Source organism: Alexandromys fortis, unplaced genomic scaffold (genome assembly GCF_014885135.2).
Source record: "Alexandromys fortis isolate MF-2015 unplaced genomic scaffold, M_Fortis_MF-2015_v1.1 scaffold_197, whole genome shotgun sequence".
NCBI classification, from domain to species: domain Eukaryota; kingdom Metazoa; phylum Chordata; class Mammalia; order Rodentia; family Cricetidae; genus Alexandromys; species Alexandromys fortis.
In genome coordinates this window covers 1,343,844-1,365,796 of record NW_026068072.1, presented here as the reverse complement: position 1 = coordinate 1,365,796, position 21,953 = coordinate 1,343,844, and the positions used below count along the sequence as shown (strand labels likewise).

General features: G+C 50.1%; 1 protein-coding gene across 1 annotated transcript in view; it reads right to left on the bottom strand.

Annotated features, from left to right (window-relative positions):
* Positions 1–15,980, bottom strand: part of Cmklr1 (chemerin chemokine-like receptor 1) — an 87,289-nt gene extending 71,309 nt beyond the window's left edge. Inside the window, exons 1-2 of the mRNA XM_050121094.1 lie at positions 15,852–15,980; positions 7,019–7,234 (exon numbers count right to left, since the gene is read on the bottom strand). Coding sequence (XP_049977051.1) covers positions 7,019–7,048 — 30 coding nt within the window. The 5' untranslated portion in view covers positions 7,049–7,234; positions 15,852–15,980. The remainder of the gene's footprint in view (positions 1–7,018; positions 7,235–15,851) is intronic.
* Between the last annotated feature and the right edge of the window lie 5,973 nt (positions 15,981–21,953).

The following is a 21,953-nucleotide window of genomic DNA, read 5'->3' as shown; positions in this document are numbered from 1 at the left end:
GTACCCTGCCCCTCATCCCTTACCATATATAAACTGTAACCCGTCCCTAATAAACTGAGGCCTTGACAAAGTTGCTTGGCCTCGTTCTTCTGTCTTAGCTCACTCCCTTCCAGGTAGCGCCCCTCCGAGACCCTGGAATAACTGGATTGCGGGTGGGTTACTAACCCCTAGACTGAGTAGCCCACCCAACGCAATCCACAAAAGACCAGCTGCTTCCTCAGTATCAGAGAAGCAGAGGAGGGGGTTCTATTGGATGGACACATTGGAAAAAAGAACAGGTAAAGAGAAGGGACAGATGTGAGCGTTTAGGGTTTCTTTCTTTTTTGTTTTTTGTTTTGTTTTTTTCAGGACAGGATTTCTCTATAACAGTCCTAGCTGTCCTGAAACTCGCTCTGTAGCCCAGGCTGGCCTCAAACTCACAGAGATCCACCTACTTCAGCCTCCTGAATGCTGGGATTAAAGGGGAGGTGCAAGGGGCCTGCACTGCACAGTCTGGTCAATCACTGAGTCTGTTTCGGTCCCATATGGTGGTCCAAGAAGCCCTTGGTGCTCCAAAGGGTGCGCTGGCCCTCAGGAAATGAGTAGCCTCTGACCCTCTTCTGTGGGGTGATTTGTCCTGTGAAGCCCAGCTCCTCCTGGAGCTCAAAGTGACCACGTGGTCAGGACACTGAGTGGAGACCTTAAAGTGCCTTCTGAGTGCAGGAGGGCACGGTGAAGCCTTAAAGTCATGTCGGTTTCCCTCGCCTTAAAGGAGAATTGCGGTCTGGAAAGGACACACTTTGAGTGACTGTCATGTGGTAGCAAGCATGTCACCCACAGTGGAGGTGACAAAGAGAAAGTGAAGGTGTAGATGTCAAGTGCTCATCCTGTGGTTACTGAGAACCAGACTACAGGTGAGTACCGGGCCAGCTTGGCCTACAGGGTGGAAATGTCTCTCAAAAGAGAGAGAACGAGAGAGAGAGAGTGTGTGAGAAAATATGAAAAAATAAATTTAAATGTAAGAGACCATTTTGAAAAACAAAAGTCTGCTTGCAAACTTTGACAAGAGCATTGCAGGCACCCAGAGATAGGAGGGCAGAGGATGAGGAAGTATTAGTCACCATAGAAAGAAAGAAGGAAGGGCATTGAAAGAACACAAATGGAGGAAGCTATTCAATCGCATTTATAGGAACCCCAGAGTGGACAACACCTGCCAGCAGTCAGGACTGGCTCTAGGAGGAGTGGAAATGTCACGGGCGGGGAAGGGGCCTGAAGCGACCTGTTGTGGGTAGAAAAGCTTTGTACCTACATCCCAGAGATCGTCTTGTTTTCATCTGAAGACCATCTCTGGGATGAGCTGTTTCCTCCTAACCCCAGTCTTGTGGAGGAGGCTGGAGTTCTAGAAGCTACTTCAGCAGCTCTCCCTGTAGATGGACCACAGAGGCAGCAGATAACAGTCACCACGTCACCGCGTCTCCATTTGCAAGGGACCTTGGGAGATGAGAAGCTAGCCTGAGACACGGGGAATCTCCCCCATCCCAGGAAAGGTTTCTGATGTCCAAGAAAGGCTGAGCTGCCACCAAGCCTCGGGTCACTAGAAAAAGGCTTTAAAAACATGAGTAGGAGCCCTGGCTAAATCGCAGGTAAAGTGGAGGTAAGCACAGAGCATGCTGGGAGCTTCTAAACTGCACGCCATTGTGTATCTGCCCTCCCCCATCCTGACAAGAGAACAAGTAGTCCCATCCCCCAACAATGGAAAAGGACAAGTAACCCCAGCTTTAGCCCCCTGAGTTCTCAAGGGCCTCTCCCACCTGCACATGGGCAGGAACAAGTCAGCTAAAGAAATTATCATCCAACAAGGAGTTCAATCAGGGAATTCTTTTCTCCTCAGAAGCTTGGGGAAACTGAGGCAGCCCAGTTGCTAAATGGTTTCCCCTTTGGGTTAAGGAGTAGCAGATCCCTGATTAAAACCTAGAGCTTCCGGTCAGTCTCTGATGCTATGATGGAATACCAGAAGTGGGATTTTCTTACACGTAAGAAGTGTATGTGGTTCTCAGGCCTAGAGGTCTGGCAGCATTGCCCTGCCATCTGCTTGGCTCTCATGAGGGCCTTAGCGGTGGACGGCTTCATGTGCCGAGAAAGGAAGCAAGAAACAGAAGGACCGAACTCATTGGCGTGACCATCTGTCCTTGTGGGAACATAACCAGTCCGACCAGACTTGACCTGTTCCCCTGAGAGCGCACGAATTCCTTGAGCCTGGAGCCTCATCACCCAGTCAGTAGCATCTCTCCGGGGTGACCGGCATGATACTTGCTTGTGTAGGGAGAGCAAGATGACTGACAGGAAAACATTAAAGGAAGAAGAGCTTGAGTTCCCGGGGATGCCGTCCACCACAGCCAGGGCGGCATGGCGTCAGGAGCGTGGGTCACATAGTGTCCACGTCAGGAAGCAGTGTGGGCGCCTGGCCTAGGGAATGGTGCTGCCCCTCTTAAGGTGGATCTTCCCACTTCTATTTACGTAATCTTGACAATCCTCTCCACAGCAGCGCCCTTGGGTGTCTCTTGGATGATTCCACATTCTGTCAAGTCAACTATCAAATTGATCTTCACAGTTAGGGACCAAGAATCTAGCCTGGGAGCCATTCACAGTGCCCCCGTGACCTGGGGAGCCAATCACAGAACCCATACGGCCTTGGGAGGGAATCACAGTGCCCCAAGGCCTGCTGGGAAGATTTGCAGTGAATAAAAAAATACCAGGCAATTCCTCACTCTGCCTCTTCTGTCTCCATAGCAGGAAATTGCAGAGAACCCCCCCGCCCAGGGACTCTCCAGCTGAGCAAACACAGCCACAAGTAGGAGACAAGTCCTGAGTCCCGTGTCTACTCAAGGTCAGGGAAAAGGACATGCCGTCTTTTCCAGCGTCCTCAGTTAATCTTGTCCTACATCCACACTTGTTCCACCTTCCTCCCGGAGACTTCACACGCTGGCAAGGTGGGGCGGAGAGAAAACGGCAATTTCCGAAGGATCTGTGACCACAAGATTTCCTTTCGCTGCTGGCACCGGCATCTCAGCTCTCTCGTCCCAACTGTCCTTCAGCAGTCAGTGACTTCAGCATTGAAGACGCCTGCCCTGACTCCCCCAAGGGAACTCTGGGAGTGCCCCCATCTTTCTGTTTAGCTGGTGTGGCACTGGAGAGGGTAAGGGCTCCTCTGAAGAGTCCTCATGTGAAAAGCAATTCAGTCACCCAGAAAGCCTGTCTTTCTTTATGCCTGCCTATATATTGTACCTCGGGGCTAAAGAGATGGCTCGGTGTTTAAGAGTCAGGTTCAGTTCTCAGCACCCACATGGCAGCTCACAACCATCTATAACTCCAACAACTAAATGATCTCATGCCTTCTTCTGGCCTCAATGGGCACCAGATAAACACACGTTACATATACATACATGCAAGCAAAACACACAGATAACACACAGGGTAAGCCAATAGCTTATTTACCAATGAACTTCAAGAAAAAAAAAAATGGCCGGGCGGTGGTGGCGCACGCCTTTAATCCCAGCACTCGGGAGGCAGAAGCAGGCGGATCTCTGTGAGTTCGAGACCAGCCTGGTCTACAAAGGGAGTTCCAGGACAGGCTCCAAAGCTACAGAGAAACCCTGTCTCGAAAAACCAAAAAAAAAAAAAAATGGAGAGGGCTCCATCTTTTGTCAAGTGAAATGGGATTTACATTCTATATATGGAACTTGTCATCAAAGTACAGAACCCTGGAACTGAACACAGCCAGGTCCATATCCAGGCCAGTCACTCAGGAGCTTACCTCTCTGATCTTCATTAGTAAAATGGAAATAAGACGGTAATCCCTGGAGTTGCAGGGGCAGTGAGGGGGTAGTGGGCAGAACTGCATGTGTCTGATTCTGACAACACACATGGTGGGAGTAGACCTATGATCTTGTTCTCACAAGAATCCAATTAGTTCATACCTATCGGATATGATATGATCATTAGCTCATAGCTGTGCATGTGCCTGTACATGTGTGTGCATGTGCGTGTGTGTGCGTGTGGTTGTGGGTGTGTGTACGTGTGTGTATGTGTGTGTGTGTATACATATGTTGCAGGAAGGAGGAGGCAGATAGCGACACTGTCCCCTGGATAATGAGGAAAGTGTCTAATGGGCTGACTTAGTCACGTTTCTGTTGCTGTGATGAACACCAAGACCAAGAGCAAGTTGGGGAGGAAAAGATTTATTGGCTTACGCTTCCACATCACTGTTCATCACTGAAGGAAGTCAGGACAGGAACTCAAGCAGAGCAGGAGCCTGGAGGCAGGAGCTGATGCAGAGGCCATGGAGGGTGCTGCTCACTAGTTTATTCCCCACAGCTTGCTTGCTCAATCTGATTTCCTTTAGAATCCAGGACCCAAGGATGGCCCCACTTAAAATGTCCTGGGCCCTCCCCCATCAACCACTGATTGAGAAAATACGCTACAGACTTGCCTGATGTTATGGAGGCGTATTCTTAATTGAAAACTCTCTCCTCTCCAAGGACTCTAGCTTGGGTCAAGTTGACATAAAGCAAGGCACCCACCATGCGGGTGGTTTATAGGCATCCTGACTGAAGGTGGCACCGAGGGTTGATGTTGGGAGTTCCCTCTGTGTGCTGTGATTACAATTAATGAATAAAGAAACTGCTTTGAACCTATAGCAGGGCAGAACTTAGGTAGGCAGGAGAGACAGAACTGAATGCTGGGAGAAAGAAGGGCAGAGTCAGAGAGATGCCATGGAGCTGCCAGAGACAGGCGCTGGCTGGAGCTTTAGCCAGTAAGCCACAGCCATGTGGCGATGCACAGATTAATAGAAATGGGTTAAATTAAGATGTAAAGTTAGCCAATAAGAAGCTAGAGCTAATGGGCCAAGCAGTGATTTAATTATACAGTTTCTGTGTGGTTATTTTGGTTTTGGGCAGCCAGGACGAACAAGCGGCCTCCTCCTGCATATGGTAACATTGTAAGAGGCAAGAGATGTGTGGAGAGAGTGACTGGAACAAAAAGGAACAAGGACTTGCTGGCTTTGCAAGGTGTGTGCCACTGTGACACGTAGCTACAAAAGTCAGACATTGCCCTTTAAAATGTGAAAAATTCTGGGCATTGTCAGGAAAGTGAGCATAAAGATGCATTTGGGATGTGTGTAAAATCTTTACCAATGACTCATAAAGACTCACAGTGTACCCAACCACAAACTGGTCAAACCACACAGCTTTTATTAACTGTAACAGCTATTGCCTTCTGCTGCTTTGGGCTTCCCTATGAAGACCCCAAGCCAGAAAAAGCTCATGTCGATAGGTCTGTGTGACCTCACCCAGTGCATTGCGCCCCAAGATTCACAAAAGACCCACACACTTACGTATACCGGCAGAAACTCAGTGAGCTTGGCTGAGAGAATTTAAAATGTGCTGGGAAGAGGATGTTTACTTAGTGGCGCCTGTTTTGTCTGAAACTCCAGTAATTGAAGAGCTGAGGCAGGAGGATTGAAAATTTGAGGCCGACCTGGGTTCTGCAGTGAGATCTTGACTGAAAGGAAAAGGAGGGAGAAAAGTTGAAAGGGAAGGAAAAGAAGAGGAATGGGGGAGGAGGAGGAGGAGGGAGGAGGAATGGGAGAAGGAGGAGGAAGAATGGGGGAGGAGGGGGAATGGGGAAGGAGGAATGGGAGGAGGAGGAGGAATAGGGGAGAAGGAAGAATGGGAAGTAAGAGGCATGGGGGGAAGAAAATATAGGAGAAGATTTAAATTCCTCAATGTTCAGTGGTAAGAAAGTAGCAGAGAAAACATCTGGTTAGCAGACACAGGCCACCTTCACAAAGAGGGAAGAAGGACAGCAGAAAGTCAAAACCCAGATGCATAGGTCAAGAGCCAGATATGTTTATTTTCAGGCCTTGAGAACCAATTTTCTTAAGAAAAGAAAAACTGTCAACTTGTGCCCAATGTGTTTTGAGGTTGGCATGGACCAGGGACCTGCAGGACTCCTGTCTCCCACCACTCAGACCTTCTGTCTCCTGCCCCTCCCTTTTAGAGGGGGTCCACCCAGATGCCCTCTTGCTGTGCCACTGTTGCTGCTGCTGAATGTCCCTTCAATCCAGTAACCAGCTTCAATTCCGAGACTCTGCCCAGGCTAGCAGCACACGCCTATAATGAGCAAGCACTTGGACGCAGAGGCAGGAGGATCACAGTAAATTTGAAACCAACTTGGTCTACACAGATAATGTCAGGGCCCTCAGAGATAAATTAATGAGATTCTGTCTTTTGAAATTAAAATAAATTAATAAATTGATTTTGGCTTTGAGTTGATGTGATAGGACTGAGGGAGGGGAGTGCCTGTGGGAGAAACATGAGTCATCGGAGGCCAGGGAACAATCTGCTGTCCCCTCTCCTGTACCTACAGGGCTGGCCTGGATGACTACCAGCAGAAGCGTCAGCCTGTGACTTCTAAAATGCAATCATCTTTTTTAAATGGCAGCCTCTGTCTCATGCCTCTTGATTTCCCTCAGAGTCAGCCACCTACTGTGTAAGCACTGGAGCAATTCTCTGGAGACCAGGATCTGAGGTCTGCCAACAGCCAGCAGCCAGCACCACCCTGCAAGTGCCAGAAATGAGCCTCGTGGAAGGTGGTCCTCTAGCCTATCCAGTCTTCAGATGTCACTGCAGCTCAGGCCTGCATCTTCACTGTGCTCCAATCCCAACCCAACTGCTTAAGCCATTCCTGAATGCCAACCCATGGAAGTAATGAGATTCCACACACCTACTGTGACTTTAAGCAACCAAATTTGAGATTGACTTATTGAACAATTAATACAGGTTTCCCAAAACATGCAACTCAGAAAAGACCATGGACCTGAGAAAACAGCTGATACTGTTACTAATTGGAAAGAAACTGTGTCCTTGAACAAGACAAGACTAACTTGGAGCCAAAGGAAGGGAAGGGAAGATGATGCTGGGAGAGGACTACCATCAGGCTGGAGCTGAGCTCGGGCATCCAACTCTCTGGTCCTCACCTGGATAATTTCAGGAACTTCCCCTCCCATCAGGTGCTGGATGGCGGCAGAGTGGTCTTTGGAGGGAAGCGAGCTGTGAAGAATGGGGGGCGGAGGTCAGCATCCTTCAGATAGCAGGTTGAGAAAAGAATGCCATCTTGTGTAGGTTTCTGTCCAAACATCCATAAAGTTTCCCCCATTGCTGTCATCCCGCCTGTCTGAGACAGTGTTCTGTCCCTGTGAAGAAACACCATGACAAAAGCAACTCTTATAAAAGAAAAAACTTTAATCGTGGGCTTGCTTACATTCCAGGGTCATTATCATGTCATATTCGATTATCATAATCATGTCAGGAGAATGACTGCCCCCGTGGTGCTGGAGCAGTAGCTGAGGCTACCTCCTGGTCCACAGGCAGAGGGAGGGGGCAGGCAGACAGACCAGGGCCTGGAATGGGCTTTTAAAACCTCTGAGCCCACTCAAAGTGACAAGGATGTACCTCCTAACCCTTCTAATCCTCTCAAATGGTCCCACTTTCTGGTGATAATTCATTCAAATGTATGGACCCATGGGGGCCATTCTTATTCAAATCACCACACTGCTACAAGGGCCACAGCCTGAGAGTCCTCTGAATCCCGGGGAGAATCTTGTCACACTTGTTGGAGTTCCAATAGTTATGGTCCCCACAGATGACCAGATTGTCACTGTAGGCATGTGATAGAAGCCTGCCTAGATATAAACATCTGGCTCCAATGTCTTAATGATTTATTTTAAGACAGGGTTCCTTGTAGCCCAGGCTATCCTTGAACTCACTCTGTAGCCAAGGATGACCTTGAATTTAAGATTGCCCTGCCTTCACCTCCCTAATGTTGAGATGGCAAGTTCAAACCACAACACCCAGTTTATACAATGTTGGGGATCAAACCAGGGCTTCATGCACACTAGGCAAGTAGTCTAAGGAGTGAGCTACAACCCCAGCCAGGGAGATATAGGTAAAATGTTTGCTGCACAACCAAGAGCACCCAAGGTCCCTAACACCCACGTAAAAGCCAGGTACAACCACTCATGCCTGTATCCCAAAAGCTAGGGAGGAGAGACAGGCAGTTCTTGGGGACCCATTGGCCCATTCAGTAAAGCCAAGAGTGAGCTCTGGACTCAAAGATCCTGTCTCAAACAATAAGATGGAAAACAATAGGGGGAGACATCCCGTGTTGATCACCAGCCAGCCCTGAGTCTATTGGCACCCACACACACATGCACACGTGTATACACATGTACACACACTCCCACACATGCACACGCACCATAGACACACACACACACACAAGCTTGGGTTTTATCTGAAGAGCAACAGGGGAGGATAAACAGAAGAAGAATCAATCTGTACCCTAAGATTGTCCTGGGAGAAGGTGGAGCGTGGTTTGCAGGGACACGGGTAAGCTGCCTGTGAGAAGGGCCTGTAGGGCAGATAACCGCCCCCCCCGCCCCCCCACCAGAGTCAATCTGGTCAAAAATCAAATCAAATCCTTGGCCATCATTGTCTCTATAAACTCAAACAGAGGTTATGAGAAGGCCAGTGTTGGAGACTTTGGTCCTATGTCCACTCCCATTGTGTGCCCCACACACACACTTCCCTAGGACTCTGCATGGAGTGAGCAGAGGAACAAGCTGGCTCAGATCTCAGATCTCTCTATGTGTCCAGAATATAATTACATTTCTTCCAAGATGCTCCCAGGCAGGATCCCAGAGCAGGGGGAGCCAGAGATGACTGGAGGTGCCCTTGAGTTAATTGGGAACACCTGGGAAGAGACGACTTTGCCTTTGTCTGATAAGTCTAATTAAGGAAGCTGTGATCTTGCTAAATGGACCGGCTCTAGCAGATAGAGGCCACTGTTAGATGCTGGGGAGACCCATGCACAAAGCAAAAACTTCCAGTCGTCTTTCTGAAATATTGCGGGAGACATACAGTGGAATTTGCTAGACACACATAACCAGGAGACATTAGATTTCAAGACTCCGTGGTGGTGTTCTATCAGGAGCCAAGATCTGCCTGTTATTTCACACTGTGGGCAGTGCTCATGCAGGAGGCACAACTAGGAAGGAAACATCAGCCCCTGGCTCCTGGACCACAGTCTGATGAGGGACAGAGATTGATGAGCAGTTATTAAATGCTGAGGGTAAACATTTCCTCAGCCTAGCCACACCCACTTCAGAAGGCTATCTGAGGAAATGTTTGCTTGGGTACACGGCCACATAGTCTGTGCCACTGTCTCCCAAAGTATCGGTAGTCAAAGAGGGATTAGTGACACCCCACAACATCACCTCAGATGCAAGACAAAGGCCTAAAGTCCTCGTAGCAGGCTTCCTGGCTTTTGAAAAGTTCCACAGAAGAGGAAGCCCCGTGACCTTGCCTGCATCATAAAGTCCCAAGACTGAGGGAAAACAAGAGGTTGGGCTCCATCCACTTGAGTCTGAAGATTCTCCCATCTCTGCCTCCCAGCTGAAGTGCAAACAAACTTCACCCTCCAGCTTGGAGACCCAGGGCCTTCAGGTCCACTTAGCAATTCCCTGGGCTCAGAAGAGCTTCGGGCAGTGGGAGTCCTGGGCAGATGGCAGCGACCCTGCTTCATCACGCTCTGAGGATTTTCTGATCTCCTGGCAGCTAGAGAGTGCCCACGGTTGGAGAATTACTAAACAAGATAGCGCAGCAGTCCTGATTCAGGAGCCCGGGGGAACCATGCCGGGCAAGCCAATCAATGGAAAGAAATTTGCATATTAATGAAAACTCATAAATAATGCAGGAATGGCATGCAGAGTTGGTTTTCTCTTCTGGAAGCAGTCCTCTAAGGGAGGGGCACTTGGCACCCACCCAATGGGGCTTGCTACAATCTAATGCAGACAGATCCTGTCCCAGGGTGTCCCGTGAAGAGTCTGGAGTGTGTGACCACACATAGTCAGTTATTAAGAGCTGTTACTGCTACCCCATGGGATACATGTACGCGTGTGTAAGCCTGTCAGTGGACTCACACACACTCCCATGTGGAAGCCAGGGCTCACCCTCCAGTCAAGGCAGGGTCTCATTGGGACCAGGGTCTTGTCTATTAGTTGAGGCTGACTGGCCAGCAAGCCCTAGGGACCTGCTCCCAGTGCTGGATCAGAAGCTGCAATCTGGGGATCACACTTGGGTCCCCAGTGTTGCACAGTGAGCACTTTACCGACTGAGCCATCTCCCGACTCCATCCCCTCCAGGAAGGGCACTAGCCGCTGGGAAAGCTGGGAGGGCCTGGTTCTGCTGTGCATTGGCGCTGTAGCTCCCAGTGAGTTCCTCAAGCTTTTCAGTCCTTGAAAGACTTACAGACAGAGCCATAAATCTTCCTCAGAGGGTCCTGGTGGGGTGGCCTTTTTTTAAGACTCATTTTTAAGTCTCTGTATATATGTCATGTGTGTGTGCACGCTGTGTGTGTATGCCACATGTATATGTATGCCATGTTATGTGTGTCATGTATGTGTGTTGCATGTGTGTGTGCCGTGTATGTCATGTATTGTGGATGTGTGTGCGTGTGCGTGCCATGTGTATGTGTGTATGTCATGTGTGTGTGAATGTGTGTGTGTCGTGTGGATGCCATGAGTGTGTGTGAATGTGTGTGTCGTGTGTTTGTGTGGATGTCATGCATGTGTGTGAATGTGTGTGTTGTGTGTATGTGTGTATGCCACATATGTGTGTGTATGTGCGAATGTGTGTGTGTGCCATGTGTGCAGTGCCTGTGGAAGCGTGGAGAGGCTGTCAGATCCCCTGGAGCAGGAGTTATAGGCAGTGTGTGCTCTTCAGCCCTGAACCGGCTCCACAGCTCCAGCCTCAAGGGTTTCTCATGAAGACCAGATGAGGAAATACACAGCACTGGGTGAGTACCCGCGAGGTAAGAAAACTCCCGAGATGACAACGGCAAAGGCAGCGTCTCTGCAGAAGGAGGATGTCGGTCCTGACCATTGTGGTATTGTTTCTTTTTACCCAATTACATTGTAAAAATGTAGCGCAAAGACTTTCTGGATGTCTGTGCAGATTCCGCAAACACAAGTGTTTTATCACCTCCGTTTGGCCATTCTCTCCCTCAAATATATGTGCACTGTGTGTGCAAGAGCGTGTTCAGAGGCAGAGTGGTTACTCCCCAAGGCCGATGGGTGATCACCAATACTGCAGCTTTAAACCAACCACACATATTTTCTTCCAGCTGAGAGCAGAGAACAAGGAGTCCTTTGGGGCTGATCCTGCGCCGAGGACCTGCCTCTGAGGTCACCCATGAGCATTGCCCCGTGCCTTCCTCTATCGCCCAAGCTGAGATCTGAGCATTATCAACACTCCCCCTCTGCCTGCATCCTCCCGTAACCCCGCACTATCTAGGACTGGCCCACTGGATCCTCTTTCTGCTGAGGAAGCATGGGATTCCTCAGGCCCAGGGCCAACCATACATGCTCCCCGGCCTCAGCATCATCAGCCACATCAGCCAAGTCATTCAGGCCTTGGAGGGAGACACATACTCGGGCTCAGGACTGAGATGTGTGGGTTTTGTGTACAAAACATAAATACAATTACTCCCAACCCCTTCACAGACATCTAGTCATGGGAGACATTAGACCAATGAGTGGGTAGACAGATGTCTATACCCACAGCTACAGAGAGGCACAGCAATGGGAGCCATTTTTCAGGCCTGATACTAACCCTCTTCCCATTAATATACCAACGTACATTTCCTAAGAACGCCTTTCCCTGTGCCGTAGCACGTCAAAATCGAGAGTTTAAGATCAGCACTCTCTAGTATCGAGTCTGCAGACCTTAGGCTGCTAAGTATCCCAACAATGCCCTCCGCAGACAAAGGATCTGGTCCTGGGTTCAGCTGCGGGAGCCCACTGCCTGCATTTGTCCTCTTTCAGCTGAAATTGGCCTTCCTTGTGTGTCATTGTCACTCAGGACCCTGACACGCTGGAAGATGCAGACTGGCTTCCTGTGTGGGCCTGCCATGAACTGCCGTTAGATTCATGGTTGACATTTAGGGACAGTTGGGTCCTTCCTGCACAGCGCATCTGGAGGCCTAAGGTGGCCTTGTCTCCCTGTGTTAACTTGTGTCACCTGGTGGGGTCTCCTGGCTTCATCCTCCATGAAGCTGTCCTTTAGTAACTGCAGTAGATGAAGGATGTGGTAGATGAAGGTAAGTAGCCAAGCCTCCTGGAAGGGGGCGAGTGATGGGAGGAGACCCCTAAAGCTGACTTCAGACCTCACGCGCAACTCCATACATGTGTGACCCCACTCCCAAGTGCATACACTACGTGAACACTTAAACCCACACACACCACAGAGAGATGTGACGGGGGAAAGGTGTCATAGCATCGGAAGGAGACGTAGGCGCACCTAAAGGAATGAGGGTGAGAACAAACTTCAGTCAAGGTGGGAGAGCCAGGCTTGCTGCAGTGCTCTGGGGCCTATGGCAGTGTGGCAATAACCCAACAAGGTTATTAAGGAAATTTTACATCAGCCTATGCCTGTGGAAGCAGACAGCTGCAGGTGTTTGGGACCCCCCTGGGAGGCCTGGAGTATTGGCTGCAGGTGTTTGGGACCCCCTGGGAGGTCTGGAGAATTTCCATGGCCTACCTTGCTCAAGCTGTCCTCATTTCTATAACTTGATTTTTTTAAAGTGGGGCAGAGGATCTGTTGTAGGAGAGGAATGAACCGGCTAAGGTCCCTGTGAAATGGGCTAAACATGTGTGCCCCATTACCCTGTGCCCTTGTGTGCTGGAAGCTCAGAGGGCTAAGGCGGAATGAAAGCGAGAAGACAACCCCACTGGGGTTTGATTCCAATCACGGCTAGCCACAGAAATCATTATATAGTGTGGAAACACATCAGTGGGTGGAACCCGCCCCCAGCTTCGTGGCAATAAAAGCCAGTGAAGAATTGCACCCAGAGTTATCTGGCCAAGCCTCTTCTGTGCAATGTCATGTGGGCTGTGCGAGGACCAGTGTCCTTCAAGCCACTGAGCCTCCCTGTTTAACTAGACCAGAGAAGACAGTGAAAGGGACGCTGTCTGTCCTGTAACTGCCGCACAGCAAGGGACTAGACAGGCGTGAGTGGCTGCCGCAGTACAGAGCGTGGACACCACGTGGTTGGAAACAAGAGGAAGGAGTCCCCTTGTGGGCTGAGTTCAGAGCAGCGTGGATAGAGCTGACTCAGGAGACTTGGCCTGTGATAGTCTGTAGTAGAGCTAGGCTATGTATGGAACCATTGTGGATGGCCTCACAGGAAAGGGGACTGGCAGGTACAGGGTCAGCCACAGTGAGGACAGCAGATGTCCTCCATAGGACAGGAATAGACAATGGAATCCAGTGTGAACCACAGTCCACTAAGTCCTCCAGGAAACCAAGAAACAGGTGCCGTTTCTAAAATACAGGCTGTCCACCCTCAAGGCTAGTCCCTGGGTTCAAACAAAGTCTGGCCACAGGTGAAGCAGACTAAGCTGGAAAGCAGCTAAAACTTCGGGCTTTCCTATGAAATGCCCTATTTTCTGTATGCAGTCCAGACATGTGAGAGAGGTCTGCCCCTGAGTGCAGCCACCATAGACCAACGGCAGAAGCAAGGGTGCGAATCTATGTGTACTTACAGTACTGGTGCAGGACCCATGTCTGTGAAGATGTGCCCTGTGCGGTACCGTGTAGCCCTCTAAGAAGCAGTGCCATGGCAGCAAGCAACAGGTAGGGTGTCCGACCCTGAGGACATGTACACTTGTAGCCCAGAGAGCTGGCAGTGATGAGGAGGCTCGCTCCGTAAACACTGAGGACAACCAGGTCCCACGGCGTTTTCACCTACATTACAATCCTCCAGCACACTGGGCTAATGGAAAGGGAGAATGGGTTGTTAAAGCAGTAGTTAAAGAAATTGAGCAAAGGTGGCCTGCAATGGTGGAAAGACTCCCAGAAGCCACAGGGAGTCTGTGAAACCCCCCACACCAGGGGTAGGATACCTTCTTATGAGTCATTGGCCAGCAAGGCACCCAGGCCCACAAAACACCACAGGCTGTTGCTACTGCCATTGCTGGCTTCCGGAACTCGATAAGACTCTGTTGGTGAGGATGAAGGAACCGCGCACTGGGGCACGGCACTACCTGACAAGAGTCCCCGCCACTCCAGCAAGCGCTAATCATGTATATACCCTCAAGTGGCTGCAGGACTCGGAGATGTCAGCCTGGTCCTGAAATGGAAATTCCTCCCTGGACGATTGACTTTCCCACTATCAGAAGGCACCATGCAGGCGACGGGGGAAGAATGCCAACTGAAGGCCCGCTTAGTCGTGGCTCCTACACGCTACACGACAAACATACATGAGTTGTACCCACTGACAGCACAGTGGCAAGACTGGCACTGGGAACAGCCAACCACTTCCCCTTAAACTTCAGGTACATGCATTGGAAGGGACCTACTCTGTACTGCAGGCCAGAGGGCTAGGGATGGGAACTGGTTGAGAAGTCATAGTCCCTAGTGGAGACACTACTACTTTTTGTTAAGTGGCTGTGATATACCTGGACATGGTTGCCCATATTTGTAACCCCAGGAGTCTGATTTAGGAAGATCGATGTGATTCAAGACCAACCTGAGCTACGCAGAGAGTCCTAGGCCAGCCTGGGCTACACAGAGAGTCCTAGGCCAGCCTGGGCTACACAGAGAATTCTAGGTCAGCCTGAGCTACACAGAGAGTTCTAGGCCAGCCTGGGCTACACAAAGTTCTAAGCCAACTGGGGTACATAGACCCTGTCTTTCAAAAATAAATCTAGGGCTGGAGAATGGCTCAGTGGTTAAGGGCATTGCCTGCTCTTCCAAAGGTCCTGAGTTCAATTCCCAGCAACCACATGGTGGCTCACAACCATCTGTGATAAGGTCTGGTGCCCTCTTCTGGCCTGCAGACATACACACAGACAGAATATTGTATACATAATAAGTAAATAAATATTTTAAAAAAAATAAATCTAGAAGGCTGTGATGTGATGCACCTGGCAGATTGCCTCCTGACTAACACCCACAGGTTACTGCTGCCCTCAGCCTGACGTGAGCTAAGCTTCCTTCACAGGGGAAGATCACTGCCTAGACTGACTCATCAAATGTTCAGCGTAAGGACCACTGCTGTGACATGGTAGTCCAGTGCTCACCCTTAAACAGAAGAAAACAACCAGGCCTCTTATCACCTCCTTCCAGCCCCAGGAAATGTGGCAGGAGATGATGTAGAAAGAGTTATGAGCGCCAGAGAGAAAAGCAAGCATGCCCACAGAGTGCTGACCCTTTGCAACCGCAATAAAGGAGCTCCTGAGGTTACTGTGCTCTCTTCCTGACAGATGGTTCCTGTCGCTTAACAGTCCCAGTCCTAAACACACACACGCGCGCACACACACACACACACACACACACACACACACACACGGCTCCATGATGGCTGGAATGCAGGGGACACACTGTAAGGGGCCAGTCAGACAGCTGTTTCCTCTTCAGTCCAAGGTGAGGGTGCTCCCCTGCACCTACCTGCATCACTGCCACCTCCTAACACCCAACTTGGCTCCTAGAAAACAAAGTAAGGTAGCTTTACAAGGTGTGGAGACGGGTGGTACCGTTGGTCGCAGAGACGCACATTCTCCAAGTTCTGCTGGGCTGGAAGCTTCGCACAAGGAACTGGCTTCCCGTGGGGCAGAGGTAGGATTCAAACCCATGTCGGCCCACATCCAAAGCTGTGGCTCAACTACAATGCACACTGACTCTGCACCTCCCTAAGCCAGGGGGACCCAGATATGCAGAGGACACAACCGTGGTCAACCTGCAAGGACTCACTTCAGTCCCCAGAGGCAAATGGTTCCCGCGGTGGCCCTTCTATCAGCAACAATACTGGCAGAAGGAGACCTGGTCCCCTCACAGCCCAGGACATCTTCCCTTGCCAGGCCCCATGGACAAGCCTTTGTTACTGACTATCCGTCCCCAGGGCCTACAGAAAGGGCACCGGGATCTCAGATGTAAGAGGCAGAGCCTTGAGAATGCTTCCTAGAAACCCAAGCCTTACCTGGGGGAGAAAAACAAACAGTTTCTAACAAAGAAGTAGGAATGTGAAAGAGAGACACCATTGTCCTTGACAGCAGGGTCAGAGATTGTATTGTTGCCAGGGCAACAGCAGAGGAGTGGGGTGTAGGGAAGCAGAAATCACTGGCTCTGATGCGAAGGCTGTGGATTGCTGATCTGCAGTGTGAGGGCTGAATAGCTCCCTCTATAATCTACCAAAACAGTAGGGAAACTCGGGGTGCTCTCATACAGGGCTGAAGAAGCAGCGTACTGACTACCCTCCGAGGACCAGCACCCTTCTCCCTTGCCCTTTCAACTGTAAGAGCGCTGTTGAATGAATGAATGAATGAATGAATGAATGAGGGATGGACTTAGACTTATCTAAAGCAGGCCAGGAGGGCAGTGAGATGGCTCAGTGGGAAAAGGCAATTGTCACCAAGTCTGATGTCATGAGCTTGATCCCCAGAATCCATGTGATGAAAGGAGAGACAAACTCACAAAAGCTGCCCTCTAGCCTACACACATACACACACATACACACACACACACACACACACACACACACACACACGAAATGGAAGAAGGAAACAAAGGGAGGGAGGAAAGGAGGAAGAGAAGAAGGGCAGGAGGTAGGGAGAGAGGGAGGGAGGGAGGGGGGGGGGGGGGGGGGGGGGGGGGGGGGGGGGGGGGGGGGGGGGGGGGGGGGGGGGGGGGGGGGGGGGGGGGGGGGGGGGGAAATGAAAGTAGCTTGGTTGGAGGGGAGCTAGGGAGTGGTCAGTGAAGTGAGTGCCGAGCAAACATGAGTACCTGAGTTAACCTCTAGAACCCATTTAACAATAAAACAAACAAAACCAAGAGTCTACAGGCTGGAGCACTGCCTCAGTGGTTAAGAGTGTTGCTGCTCTTCCAGAGGACCGGTGTTCAATTCCCAGCACCCATGCAGCAGCTGTAATTCCTCTTCTGGCCTCTGTAGAGCACAGATAAGCATGCAGGCAAAAAAGTAGACACATAAAATAAAATTTGCAAACTGAAAGACGGGAACAAGTGCACACACCTGGAAGCCCAGCTCTGGGGAGCATCCCTGGAATTCACTGGCCAATCCATTTAGGTCCAGTTAGTTCTGGTGAGGTCCAGCAGGACAGACTTCCTCCAGTAAGATGGAAAGTGAGTGAGGAAAATGCCTCTGTTAGTCTGGGTTCTCTAAAGCGACAGAGTCCATGAGATTAGTATGTAGATCTGTAGATATTGTGTACGTGAAATTATTAGGACATCTTACATTAAAATAGCAACAACAGCTTGATGACATCTTAAAGCTAAGACTTGAAAGTTGCTTGGTCCTCGAGGCCTGTCTCTCACTGGAAAAACCAATAACCCAGTAGCTGCTTGGTCCACAAGGCTATGTGCCTCAGTTGACAACAAACATGGCAGCAAAGCCCTGGAGGTCCCCGGAGGCCCCTGGAGGCCCCTGGAGGGCCCTGGAGGCTGCTGGAGGTCCCTGGAGGTCCCTAGAGGTCCCTTGAGGCCCCTGGAGGTCCCTGGAGGCTGCTGGTCTTGTTGACACAAAAATGCAGCTATAATCTGATTTACTTTTTTTGTTTTATTTATTTGGTTTTTTCTTTGTTTTGTTTTTCAAGACAGTGTTTCTCTGTGTAACAGCCCTAGCTGTCCTGGAACTCTTTTTGTAGACCAAGATAGACTCAGTCTCACAGAGATCCATCTGCCTGTGCCTCCCAAGTGCTGAGATTAAAGGCATGTACCACCACTGCCCAGCTAAAGTACTTGCCAATTTTTTTGTTTGTTTTTCAAACAGTTTCTTCATGTAGCCCTGGCTGTCCTGAAACTCACTCTATAGATAAGCCTGGCCTCAAACTCACAAAGATCTGTCTGCATTTGCCTCCTGAGTGCTGGGATTGAAGGTGTCCACTATCACCACCTGACTGGCTCTAATCTTAAAAGGAAAAGAGATAGCTTATTCAGGAGCCATTTTGAGAGACCACGGCCTAGAAACACAGATTTAGGTTACCCCAAATTCTATGTTCCAATGGGGAAGCAGTTTCATGAATATTTTGCAGTTTTACAGAGAAAAGAAAATCATAAACCAAGGCAAGTTTAAAATAACATTGGTGGGTCCATCAGAGAGGTGGGTACATTGAGATGGGGAAGCTTTTCTATAGGCCCCAGAAGCTAGCCGAGCGCAGTTTCTGGTGTTGGTGGAAGCCAGCTATCTGCTAAATTAACAGATTCCAAACTATTAGTCAGAAGATGTTAGTTCTGACCCAGGTGGGCAAGGAATGGCGGGTCCAGAGGGTGAGAGCTAGTTTGTGACCCTGCGACGTTCCCACGTCTCCACAGCACCGCCGTTTTAACGAGTCCGCCCATGTCTGCAGGCGCAGCTTCCAGCAGCTCTCCGTCAGTCTGTAGTCCACAACAGGAGCCTGGACACATGGTTCCGAGGTCAGCAAAGGAACCAGCAGCAACCTGGGGACGAAGGGAAGGACAAGAGAGCAAAAGGGAGTGACCCTCCTTCGGCCACACCTATCTGCAGCGCTGCCGGGAAGTGTGTCCACAATCTAAGCGGGCCCTCCCAGGTCAGCCAAAGAAATCTGGACAGCTCCTCGGGCGAGGCGTCCTACCAGTGACACTAATTAGCAGAGAGTTGCCCGGAAAGCCAGCCACAGTCATACTTGACCTCCACGTGAGCAAACACACAGAGCTGTCTAGATCGACGAGGTTGCCCTATGTGTTACTCAGATCTGAACCAAGTCCTAAGGGAATGTGGCCTTCCCAGCTCTTCCAGTGAGAGAGGGCTTCCCCATGCTCAGCTGCCCTTCCTGGTTCTGAGCACGGACTCGTAAGAACCAGAGGCTTAGAGCAGCGGCAGTCACCTTGTTGCCATGAGGGGAGACAATGCCTACGCCCTAGAGTTAGCAAGACACAAAGACAGGACACCCTTTACTACCTCCTAGAACAATCTTCTACCACATTATCTTGGCAAACAAACAGATCTTGACAGCTGAAGCTACTCTTTGTTTGAGGGAGGGTTATTAACTTTTTTCGGCTACACGCTTAACTCTTGGTAACAAGTAACAGGAATCATTTCAGGTTTGCGGACGGGAACGATTCACTCGCGCTTCTGTGCCTTGGAGATGGTGGAAGTGACAAGATCCACACCTCTAGTAGAAACTGAACTTGCATTTTGAGTTTTGATCTTTCCTGGCTGGTAACACGTGATGTCATCCTCTCTGGCGGGCCTGGACCTCAACCATGAGCCACGTCAACCATACAGTCACATTAGCAGTGAGGGGCTACACTGAGTTTATCAGGTGGAATCCGTCCTGGGGAGGATCCGCAGTTGACTCCAGACAAGGTCTGTGTCCCGGTTAGCACAAGCTGGAGTCATCTGGGACGAGGGACAGAGATTAAGAAAATGCCTCCATTAGGTCAGCCTGTAGGTAAGTCTGTGGGACATTTTCTTGGTTGATGATCATCGTGGGAGGAGCCGGTGCACTGTAGGTGGTGACACCCTTAGGCAGGCAACCCTAAACTGTATAGAAAGCAGGTTGAGCCAGCCATGAGAGCAAGCCAGACAGCAGTGTTCCTTCATGGCCTGTGATCCAGACATATAAATAAACCATGTGATCCAGACATCCAAACAGACCCCTTCACCCCAAATTGCTTTGATCGTGGTGTTTATCACAGCAATAGAAACCAAACTAGCCTGGTATGGTGGTGCACATCTTTAATCCCAGCACTCGGAAGGCAGAGGCAGGAAGATCTCTGTGAGTTTGAGGACAACCTGGTCTACAGAGCGAATTCCAGGAGAGCCAGGGCTGAAGAAAGAAAGAGAAAGAAAGAGAGAAAGAAAGAAAGAAAGAAAGAAAGAAAGAAAGAAAGAAAGAAAGAAAGAAAGAGAAAGAGACAAAGAAAGAAAGAGAGAAAGAAAGAAAGAAAGAAAGAAAGAAAGAAAGAAAGAAAGAAAGAAAGAAAGAAAGAAAGAAAGACCAAACTAAGACAGGAAGCTACCCAGAGGCTATGCAGGTGGAGGGAGGGGTCTGACTGGGTTGCAGGAGTCACCTGTGAAGGCTGCACATTCCTGCTAACCTCACCCCTCACATTGACACTGCCCACCCCGAACTGTGATGTGAGTGGCTGGCCCAGGCCTTGTCGCTCTGAATCAGGCTCCCATCAGCAGCACTAAGTCTGGAATCCCCTGGTCTTCAAGCTCCCAGGACAAGATCTAATGGGATTGGTGTGGGCCAGAGTCCCAGGCCTGACTTAACCCCCAACCTGGGCAGGTGTGGAGGGTCGTGCCCAAGCACAGTGTGCAGGAGCAGCCAATAAGGCATGGTGAAGGGAAGTGGGATGCCCAGACAAACGCAACCACTTAGAACTCAGGAATTTTGCAGTGTTTCCAGGGCGTGGTGGGAGTCCAGCATTCTTCACTTACAAGCAGCTCTTTTCTAGCTTCTAGCTTCTTGGTGATAAGGGATCGGCAAGACCTGGCTGTGGCCCTTTCCCCGCTGTGGGGAGTCACCTGCCTGACCCTCTGTCTTCAAAAATGAGTGGCATCCTTCCCGTTCCGTTCCACTACAGGAAGGATTCTGGAGCAATGACACAGCACAAAGAGGTGTGTGTTGGGGGATGATTCTTTAATCTCCTCAATCTTTAATACCCTTGGCTGCCCACAGGGAAGGGTGGCGATGTAAGCATTCACCACAGCACTTGTACTGTGAACAGTGTCACCCCAAAATTCAGTTCCACTCAGAACCTATGAACCTGGCCTTGTTTGAAAACTGGGTCTTTGGCGGTGGTGACACAAGCCTTTAATTTCAGCACTGGAGAGACAGATGCAAGCAGATCTCTAGGTTCGAGGCCAGCCTGGTCTAGAATGAGTTCCAGGACAGCCAGAGCCACACAAGAAACCCTGTCTTGAAAAAAAAGAAAACAGGGTCTTGGAGACATGACCCTGTATGAAGTCACAGTGGTCTAGAGAGAGCACTCACTTCGGTGACAGGCGTCTGTATAAGGAACTGGTTAGAGACATCAGCACAAGGCAAGGAGTGTGGACAAGCAGGAGGAAGGGAAGGTAGGGGCCCACAAGTCAAGGAGACCTGGAGCCGTGGAGTCTGAACAAGGCCAGGTGAGATCCTGTGTGAGCAGGACCGGTCCTATAGATGCTCTTGTCCTGGACCTCAGGCCTCCAGAGCTACATGAGGATAAATCTGATCCCTCTCAAGCCCCCCACCCGGTGGTGATTTGTTGGGACAGTCCTAGGACACTAACACAGCCTAATCCAGTACATGGCACATGGGCCACTCCCAGGAAGTGCTTCAGAGAACAAGCATGAATCTCCAAGCTGGAAATGGACCTGGCTAGGCGTAGAAGTAGCTCTGCCGGCTCTCGCAACCGTAGCTGGTACCCAGTGGTCTCTCCCACTCACTCACTGCTCATCGCTTCTCTTTATGTCGAGCCCTTGCTTTGGGCCAGAGGTTCAGTACTAGCTAATAGCCCCATCTTAAATTGAGGACAAATTGGAGAACTGACCTCTTTTTCTAGTCCCTGTCTCCCCGTGCACCTGAGTTTTGATGGATGGCTCCCTGGAAGCCACCCAACACACTGTACAATAAAAATGAGAACGGGAACTTCATAAGATTCCTGAATGTGGATCGCTTTGCATATTAAGTAAGGCACCAGCAAGTGCCACTGCGCGGGTGTTCTTCTCCGCACCTCCTCATCTTCTCTAGACAAGTCCCCATGTTAACGAGTTCTAGATTCTCATTTAATAAATGTTGCGTGGGAAGCCTCATTATTCGGAGCTTCATCAATCTCCAGCCGGCATGCTGGCGCCCCTGTGGCAGTACCTGGGATCAATAGAGGAAG